This window comes from Fragaria vesca, linkage group LG6 (genome assembly GCF_000184155.1).
Source record: "Fragaria vesca subsp. vesca linkage group LG6, FraVesHawaii_1.0, whole genome shotgun sequence".
In the NCBI taxonomy this organism is placed as follows: domain Eukaryota; kingdom Viridiplantae; phylum Streptophyta; class Magnoliopsida; order Rosales; family Rosaceae; genus Fragaria; species Fragaria vesca.
In genome coordinates, this window is record NC_020496.1 from 8580867 (window position 1) to 8590887 (window position 10021).

General features: G+C 40.0%; 2 protein-coding genes across 2 annotated transcripts in view; one reads left to right on the plus strand and one right to left on the minus strand.

The window, feature by feature from the left end:
- The window catches only part of LOC101307223 (PRA1 family protein A1-like), a 2872-nt gene extending 393 nt beyond the window's left edge, over positions 1–2479 (plus strand). Inside the window, exons 2-8 of the mRNA XM_004302653.1 lie at positions 249–289; positions 380–458; positions 1322–1408; positions 1489–1577; positions 1689–1760; positions 1852–1976; positions 2144–2479. Of these exons, the coding sequence (XP_004302701.1) occupies positions 249–289; positions 380–458; positions 1322–1408; positions 1489–1577; positions 1689–1760; positions 1852–1955 (472 nt within the window). The 3' untranslated portion in view covers positions 1956–1976; positions 2144–2479. The remainder of the gene's footprint in view (positions 1–248; positions 290–379; positions 459–1321; positions 1409–1488; positions 1578–1688; positions 1761–1851; positions 1977–2143) is intronic.
- Positions 2480–5627: 3148 nt separating this feature from the next.
- LOC101307510 (uracil phosphoribosyltransferase-like) lies at positions 5628–8606 on the minus strand. The gene is made up of 12 exons (XM_004302654.1): positions 8397–8606; positions 8206–8298; positions 7884–7962; positions 7629–7687; positions 7454–7531; positions 7205–7286; positions 7057–7105; positions 6778–6839; positions 6531–6598; positions 6392–6447; positions 6254–6301; positions 5628–6148 (listed from the first exon to the last, which is right to left on the minus strand). The coding sequence occupies exons 1-12, from the start codon at positions 8520–8522 to the stop codon at positions 6097–6099; spliced, it is 852 nt and encodes a 283-aa protein (XP_004302702.1). The 5' UTR covers positions 8523–8606; the 3' UTR covers positions 5628–6096.
- Between the last annotated feature and the right edge of the window lie 1415 nt (positions 8607–10021).

Below are 10021 nucleotides of genomic sequence, written 5' to 3' on the forward strand. Positions count from 1 at the left end.
TCTACTCTACTACTCTCTCTCTCTCTCTCTCTCTCTCTCTCTCTCTCTCTCTCTCTCTCTCTCTCTCTCTCTCTCTCTCTCTCTCTCTCTCTCTCTCTCTCCCCATTTGAATCTTCAATTCGATTAGATATTTTTGATGCTGATTATGATGATCAATCTGTGATTCAAGTTTGTATCTGTTTGAAGTGATTGGATTAGAGGTTTTGTGATTTAATGTGTTTTGATGAAAATTGTGTGTGGTTTTGCAGCTACAGAACCAACTACTTCCTTTTGATTGTTTTGATTCTCGGTGAGCTAAGCATAACTTTAATCTCGTGGCTTCTCTCTGTATGTGTGTGTGGAGATAGATGATCTTAACTCGTCTTTTTTTCGACTGCAGGTTTGGCTTTTCTAACGAGGCCTCTTGCGATTGTTGCTGCCTTTCTGACGGCACTCAGCATTGCTTTTCTGAATGACAGGTAACACACTTGATTCTACTGTGTTTTTCACGACTTGCGTATATGGACATTACCCCGAATGTGGATCTGCTTCATGTACTGTTCTTGCTGTTTTCTAGTGTGCATTGATTAGACATGCTTATCGGTATTGTTTGTCAATTTGTATGCCAATTTAAAGACTAACTATCACAACCTTGGTGTTGTATTTGGTAATTGATTTATATCTGCTTCCGCATATTATGAATAACTGATCTTTGTAGAATGACCATGTGAGTCAGTTTTGGTTCTGTATTTTGAAGTGTTAATTTTAACTTATTGATCTGTTCAGAAACATTAGATGGCAAAAATAGTTCCTTAAATAGACGAGGAAGCATGTAATGAAGAAAATGGTACCTTGGTGTAAGGTGTTCATAACTTGTAGCTTGGGGAGTTGATTTATCTAAAAAGATGTCACTAAAATGCTGAAATTTCGGTTGGGATCATATTTTTCCTGGAATGCTTCATTCATCAAGCTGTACTAGTCTCCCCACGTGCATAACACCAGTCCGGAGATTTTCTTGTAACACAGTAAACAAACAATTATTTCTTTTTTGGCTTGAAATTTATGTGATTGTTGGTATGGCAAAACTGCGAGGGTTCTTTCTTCTTCTTCTTTTTTTAATGTCTTCCCTCTCCTGAATGGAGCGTGACCATCCATGGTTGAGAAAGCATCTTTCTTTTCATTTATTTTCAATTTTCCTTTTTTTACAACTTTACCCTTGTTTTGCCAGTAGTTTTGGCAAGTAGACCAGTTTGAAGGATTGATATAGTTGATGCCTTATACACTTAGTGGTGGCCATCTTTCAGTTTATCCAGAATATCGTAGTTAAGTATTATTGCTACAGCTTTGCAGGTACTTTTAGTGAGAAAGTAACTAGATCTGTGAGGCAATTCTCTCCACATTTAGCTGCAAAGATGAGACCTCCTCTTACGTGAGTTTGTTTGCTTATTGTTGGATCTGTTATCTATGTGTTCACTGTAGTTGCTTTTATAATTGTTTAGTTATTTCCAGGCCTGTAATTCGTGGGCGTCCATCAGCCAAGAGAGCGATATTCATTTGTGGTCGGCCTCGTTGGGTGTTTGTCTTGATATTCTCTTCTGGTAATTAAACCTTGGAAGGCAAATTCGTGTTTTCTTTATTTGTTTTAGAGTATTTATAGAAAGCTATATGGGATTTAAATAACGTTGATAAGTATTAACTTCTTTTTGTAGTGAGTTTCATTCTGTGGTTTGTTTCCTGTGGCCTCTTAGTTGTCTCATGGGCACTTTCCTTTGGACTTCTTGGTATGTTACTTCCACAAAAGTAGTTTCAGAAAGTTTCATTTATTTGACTGGCATGTTGTGCACTTTTCTGATTGACTTCCTCTCTTCTCAGCTACATTACTGCATGCAAGCTTCAGGACACCCAACTTGAAAGCACGTCTGAACACATTCCGCGAGGAATTTCGTCAAGTTTGGCGCAACTATAGTGAGCTGTAACTTACCTGGAATTTCTATAATGTGAGTGAATGTTGCTGCTGCTGCCTTGATGCTACTAGTTATTGTGCTTATGATGCTTTGCTGTTACTGATATACTTTTCTAGTTTGCAGCTGCTAATGTATTCACTGAAATAAATGTCCAAGTAGTGATGATGAATTAACGTAGTTTTATGTCTGGATTCTTGCAGCAACAGTCTTCTGTTAGGAATCGTGCTATTGATTGTGAATCTCATACAAGTTGTGATTTGGGGCTTGAGCTTCACTACAGCTGCTATAAAATAATCTTGGGGTAAAAGCTGCCTACATCTGAAGATCACCCGCGGGATGTGAATCATCATGAACTCCTGTTTCTGTAAAGCAAATTGTTCCTTTTCACAATCCATATTTTTAGGAAACATTGAAGGATCTTATGTGCAGTAGTGTTTTAACATTCTTAGAATATATGGGATTATGGACGGTGTCTTTAAGTCCCTCTGCTTTTCATAACTTTTTATGTTGCTTTGAATAGAAGGTAGTGATTTAGCTGCATGAGTTTTACATTCCCTGGTTTGAAATGTTACTGTACATGGGTTTAAATTTTATTTTTATGATAGAAAGGGTTTTCGTATGTTTTGTAAAGTCATTTGATGTGCATAGACTCGATGTTGACCTGGTGCTTTCTTTCTTGGGGAAATTTGATTCCCTTTGCTTAGTGCTTGGCTTTGTTTTAGGAAAATGCTATAAGTTTCTTTTCACCATCCCAGAATAAAGTTTCTGACTAAAAGGATAGTACTGCACCCTTTGTATGTGAAAAGCAACATGATGCCTTTCTTTCACCTTCCTTTTTGATAGACTTTCATTGGCCAAAATCAGGATTACTACTTTCTCCTCTTTTTCTTTGGGTCGAAATCTTTGCTTTTGCTTCTTGGGGAGGTAGGCGTGTTATATGCTTATAACTTCTATAGGACAATACAGGTTGGTAATCAATCTATTAGCTTACGTCTTTGGATGCTTGGTGTTTGCTTCAAAACAAGCCAGCCAACCTGTTGCGTTCGCATAATGATGTGAAGCAACTTCCTTCGCACGTTCCAAACCTTTTACATGACGTTGGCACTTGATTGGTTCGTCCAATAGGTTTGGTCTTAATAATAATAACTTCAATCGGTCTTTTGCAAAGAATATCGGGCGCAACACCATTGGTTAAGAAAAGAAAATAAGGTAACTTTTGTTGCAAGATTTGAAGTCTTTTACTCATTTCTTAGTTTGAGGTATTCTCTGTTTGATTCATTATGCTTTCTTTAAAGCATAGATCAATCATACTGCTGGTTATTTTGCTCATACCTTTTTGATATTCTAAATATTTTATAATTGCGCATAGAGGCCATCTGGCTCTCAAGAACAAAGCTGGAAGCATCGATCAGCAAAGTAGCAAAGTAATGACCTTTTCCGAAACCAAAACCATCAAATACAGTGGGAGGCCTTCTCCTACATTACACCTACAGTCTGGCTCCATGTTATTTTGGTCCTTTTTCGAGCACATAGTTCATGTGCGCCACTGTGTCTCCGTCTCCATGTTTCAGTCTCTGTCCCTCTTAACAGAATCCACAGGAGAGTAATATATATGTACCAGAGTTACAGAAAGGAGAGTAGTACTAGCACTACTGAGCGGTTAAGAGATGAAGCAATACCTGAACTTGGTAGAAGGTATAGCGATGGTGTCGGGTTTGATGGTGTTGGTGGGTCTGATATGTTGCTGCCTCAGCACCAACCCCAGCCAACGCGGCAGTTTACGCGCCGGAAATGCCAGCTGCAGCTGCGATGGTGGCTATGCCGGTGTTTGATCATTATGGAAGTTCTTATTTGATACACTGTTAGCCCCCAGCTTGCTTTCTTCTTACTCTTCTCTTAATTTAAACATGATATATATAGAGCTTCTCGTTGCTTGATACTCAAGCATATCTTGTAATCAGTTGATACTCGACACTGTAATGTTTAGCCTCATGGAGGTATGGCCTTATTTGATCTTATGTGACAGGATGGTTAATTTTGGAGTACGTATATATAATTATTGATGCCACTATGTAGAAATACGTAGAGTATTACATTTACACCCTACTCGATCTTCTGCATTCCCAGTTTTTGTGATTGGTGCTTAGGTTATGGCTCTTACCCTTCCCGGTTTACATAATCTTTCTCTCAAATCATCTTTCCGACTCCAACATCATATATTTAGGAAAATTTCAGCGTTCCATTTTTGAGCTTCAACTGATTTGTTTGCCGGAATTGCCTCTCAAATAGTCCATCTTCCTATCTAGTGCTAGATTACACACTACAGTGGCACAGTACGTAGTAAATGGTTATTAATCTCAGCCCATTTCAAAGCCAAAATAAACTTACAGAGACCACGTACTATGCAATATCTCTGTTTGCCGGAATAACCTACGTTGACCGGTTTAACTAAACTACATATATTCCTTCAGGCTGCCATTCCAATCATGTCACACCTATACAAAAATATTACTTACGTAACTAACTCTGTATCCATGTATATAATCATACATTATAATATCCCCACGGAATAACGCCACACCTGTTAACCTTTAATGTTCCTCGATCATATGACAAATTATTCTCGTCCATATATGCATAGAGATACTCGTCAGCTGTCAAAGACCCCGAAGAGAAAATCCACGTACCAAATACTACCAAAGTACCAAGCTTTGCGTAATCGCGTTTGCTTTCTTATTGATTTGACTAAATGATTTTGCTCGTGCTTCCAAACACCTGTTCATGATTTGAAACTTCAAACTTAATCCTAATATCTGTGAGTTTTCATTCTGAAAAGTAAACGGTTTGATTGATCCCGAGTAGTATAAAAGAAGATAGAAGGGCATATATCCAGTAGATAGATAACAAAGATGGAAACATTCCAAATTGTGCTGATAGTTTTTGCTGTCCTCATAGCTGTATTCTCTGTTTTGAGTTTCTTGTTTAGAGGACGTGTACGCGGTGGTGGTGGTGGTGGTGGTGGAATTTCCGGTGGTAGACATCATCATCATCATCATGGTGGGATTGCCGCTGGTTTTGGCACTGGAACCGCCACTGATTTTGGCGGGGGAGCGGGCTTAGGTGGTGGAGGAGGAGGAGGTTGTGGTGGCGGTGGTGGAGGAGGAGGGGGTGCCAGTGCATGCTAAAAGCAAGTCATTTCCTTTTCTTCTTCAAGCTTGTGTAAAGTAATTTCATCGCCACATATCCGCTAGTTTTAAGAGATAGTTCTGATGAGATAGATAGCTAGGCATATGATGGCAAGTAATTAGGATGTTCAAGGGTGGAGAAGGTTTCGATCGATTCATATGGATGTGTGTGTGTGTTTGTATATTTGCTTGTATCATGCTCATAAATCAGGGGAATTTTATCAATTTATGTATCACTTGTTCTTTTAGCTGTGACCTAGTAATGTTCATCCTCCTTTCCTTGTTCTGTTCTCTTTCTAGTTCAATCGTTTCATATAGGCAATAAAAACAAACAAAAGCGAGTTTTATTCATTATTCAAGATGAAGATTGTGAAGAGCTTATGAGCATATCAGATACGAGGTTCTAACCCACGTCCAAAATTCACACATGGTCAACAAGGTGAAATTCCTCATGTCTAAGAGTCTAAGACCAACTCCAAGTCTATTCAAAAAAAAAAATAAAAATAAGAAAGACCAACTCCAACTTTCCATTACTGCAACAAGTCTAATCACACCAACATTGCAACGTACTGCTCAAGTTCTTATTTGTAGTAATTTTTTTTGCTCTAGATAGATTTGACCATTAGATCTACGAGACTACCACCTTCCGGACCATACTCCAGCGTCACTTACTTGAACTGGACTACTGGAGCTTAGCGCGTTACCGGGACTGATGAGAGTTTGAATTCAAATTGCTAATGAAAACCATAATATTGCTATAGCTGAGGCTCAGAGAAAAAATAATAATAATAACTCCTGATACAAAATCCATAGGGTACTTGAATTTGGTTCCCAATGCTCTCAGTACCAAACTGCGCAAATGAACTAACCTTGCCTTACGTTTGAAGGTATCTCTCAGAACCCCTCAATAACCCAAAACTGCAAGAGCAAAGCTAAAGTTTAGGAAGCCGCATACTTGAGAACTGACTTTAGGTACCAAAGCTACGGTCTCCAGCGTCACCCAGTCCAGGGATTATAAACCTGAAATCAGTACCAGCAGAAATGAAAATATATTCAACCTGTTTGCCAAATACATCGCATACCTTAGTAGATATTAGCTGCATTACATCAAAGAGAGGTACTTACCCTTTGTCATTTACAGTAGGATCAATAATCCCAGCGTAGACATGAAGCCTGTCCAGTGTAGAAAATAACAAAAAAAACCAAGTTAAGGAATGCTAAGGTTTTGTCCAAATTGTACTCGGTGATACATAATATTATTACCCAGGAAATTTCTCGCTCAGCTTTTGAAGGGCCGGAGGAGCAGCTACAGCAGATATCTGTGAAGGAAAATAATTCACTGGATGCATAAACTATTTAAGACAACTGTAGTAAGCATAAGGAATCCCATCACAATACTCACCACTTTGATTTGCTTGTTGGCAAGCCCATGCTCCTTTAATAGGTCCACAGCGGCCACTATTGTGCCACCTGGAATGAAAATGAGAGAGAGAGAGAGAGAGAGAGAGAGAGAGAGAGTCAACTAGAGGTAACAATTCAATGCAAACTGCAATAGTTTCTGCTAAAGTATGAATACACATGAATTGGTCAGTTATGACGCATCTTTTATTCAAACCAATTGAACACCAACACGAGTATGGTATCAATACCTGTTGCTAGCATCGGATCAAACAGAAATACTCGAGATCCTTCAGGAAATTTTTCAGGTAGCCTACCACAGATTTGACAAGATTTGTTAGAAGGGTCGCACAAAGAGTCATTTAGAAGGAATGAGATATAGAAAGAAAAAGGCAAAACAAGACTAGTTCAGAACTGAGATGTATACTTAAATCATGCATAATATGAAAATGAGAAATACTTCAAAGCATTACAACATCCACACAAAAGAAGCTCTTAAGTATTTGGTGATTCAAACAAGGAATGCTTACTTGTTAAGATATACTGTTGGCAGAAGTGTTTCCTCGTCTCGGGCCATTCCTTAAGTGTAGAGCAAGTAAAGGACATCAGCCAATATCACTTACACAAAAACACGCAGAAACTTGAACTTCATGTATGCAACACAGGAGCTTTTCTTACCAAGATGGTATGTTTTTGTTGCTGGCAAGACAGATGATGCATGTTCCATAAGAGCAAGACCAGCTCTCAGTATTGGAACGACCTGCAAAACTAAAATAATAAAATATCAATAGATCACACTCAGATGTTAGACTATGGCCCAGTGAAGTACTTGACTAAGCTTTTATAATCTATGAATCCAATACTCAATCATCAGATAAAAAAGTTGTAAAAGACACATAAAACAACCAACCAATGCTGAGAACTAACCGAGACAGGCTCCCTCGGATCTATGAATTCAACTGATGCAACACCCATTGGTGATTGAATTTCTCCAGTGACTGTAGGCTGACATACAGAGAAGAGAACGCATGCCTTATAAACCCTAAATAGAACGTAATATCAATCACTACCGTGGCTATGTGTGTAAGATATGGAAACTCACCAACCAATCTCTTGAAGCTTCGTAAATAAGGAGTCTCCCCAACTCAGCCATCGCATTTCCTACAAACATACGCCTTACCCCATAAGATAATGCTTATTCAACTTTGATTGACTATTTATAACCTCAAAACTAAAAACAAAAGCCATAGTTCTTCTTCCCATCATTCTACAATGCTTGGTAGCTGTAGCAAATTTATCATACACGCCTTGCAACCAACACGAAAAAGAACACGCATTTCGCAGTTTCGATACTTACTGAAAATGGGGCAAGGGGTTTGCTCATTTCTCAGGACTGAAACCCAATGCTTGATCAACGGGTGCGGCGGCACAAACACCTGAAAACAAATCCAACAAGCCATTAAAAACAAAAGCATATCCTTCACAAACTAAAAAAGCACCAAAATTTGGGAGCAAATTCCAAACATATAAAGCCAACAACATTAAAGATAAAAACTTTTCAATACAATGCATCCAAATTAATTCATTCTAAAAACTCAATACCAAAAAGCATCCAACTTTTTCTAGCAATGAAAAAAAAAAAAACCAAACAGAGCATAAAACAAAGTGAGAAGTAAAACCAGCATTCGGTCGCCGGAAACGGCCTTCTCCTCGGTGGTCATGTGGGCCTTGACGGTGAGTAATCTCGGGCGTCGCGTACCGGAACAAGAGACCTGCGGGTGACAAAACGGCGTCGTTTAGTTACAGAGGCGTAAAAGAATTTTACTGTGAGGAGCGTGAAGGAAAAGGAGAGAGGGAAAAAAAGATTTACCTTTTGGGGATTAGAGGAGGGAGTGAGATTAAGTAGGAGAGGATGGGGGCTAGGGTTTCGGGACGAGAAACGTGGCGTTTGGGAGGGACAGGATAGAGGAGGGAAATGTAAACGACACGACGCCATGGATTAGAGGATGTAGTTCTTCTGTTTTCTGTTTCAGAGTTTGGGATGCATAGTGTGTCCGAGAGAGAGAGAGAGAGGGATAAGCTAAACGACACGCGTTTCGGATCGACCCGTTCAGGCCCAAATATGGTCCATGAGGTGACGAGGATGTACAAACTTTTGTCGGATGGAACCTGATTTGTGTTGTGGAAAGCGAAGGGAGGGGATAGAGGATGCAATTCACCCGGATTGTGTACACTGCTGCACTTGCATGATCTAATTGAAGGTTATACCTACACACAAGCGGACATGTACACCAACGGGTCTCTAGGCCTCAAGATGGTGTATTAGGTGCCAAGGGAAAGCGGCCACCTCAGTCTGGCCTAGAAAGGATGCAGGAGATGACATATATGGCCGCAATGGAAGTGGTTCTATGATTGGGGTGCATGGATTCCAAATTGGGCCGACTTTGCGAGTCTAGGGTACGGTTTGGATAATAAGCTTGGGTCTAGGCCTCTGTACTAGGACCGGTTGCAAATTTTAACCGGGAAAATGTTCATTTGCACAACAAAATAAGAGTCAAACCCCATTTGAATAACAATAAGACTTTTGACTCTAATTGAATGAGAGATTAGTTTATTTATGCTCAAATACACAAATATTTATTAAATTCATAATAAAATAATATTTTTGAGACACTTTTACCCTTGTGTCTTATACATATTTAGAGAGAGAAAATGGAAGAGAGATAGGACTTTGCCGGACTCTGGTGACCGGTCCACGGACTCCGGTCACAGGTCCATGGACTCCGGTCACCGGTCGCTGGAATCCGGTCGCCAGAATATTACTGACCCCAGTAAACTTCTTATCCACCCCATAACATATTACTGACCTCTAGTAAACTTCTTATCCACCCCAATAATATATTATTGATCCCCAATAAACTTTTTATCCACTCCAATAACATATTACTGACTCCTAGTAAACTTGTTATCCACATCAAAACAGATTCACCTTCACCAATTCACCTGCACCAAGCCCAGTCTTTCTCAAACCTTCAACCATGTGGATGAAGTAGGAGCCGACGAAGTTGATGAAGCCGGAGTTGACGAATTTGATGAAGCCGGAGTCGGCGAATTTTATGAAGCCGGATCCGAATACGAAGATCAGCGCCTAGTCAACGGCATGGAGATGATCCAATACTAAGTTTGATTAGATCTAGGCGAACTCTGTGGCCGGATCGGAGAAGAAGCAGAACGACAGAGCTTGAGAGAGAGAGAGAGAGAGAGAGAGAGAGAGAGAGATGTGGTGACGAAGTCTCAGATCCTACGGTTTGGATCGGCGAGGCGAGGAGGAGGATGAGGCGGTGACGAAGTCCTAGATCCGGCTGAAACGGTAGCGTTTGCCGGTCTGGTCAAGGACGACGATGATGTTGATGGATCAGAGGACGACGACGACGCGACTCTGACGACCGCACTACTCTTCTGTTCGTTGGAGGCGTGCGTGCGGTTGCTGTTGGA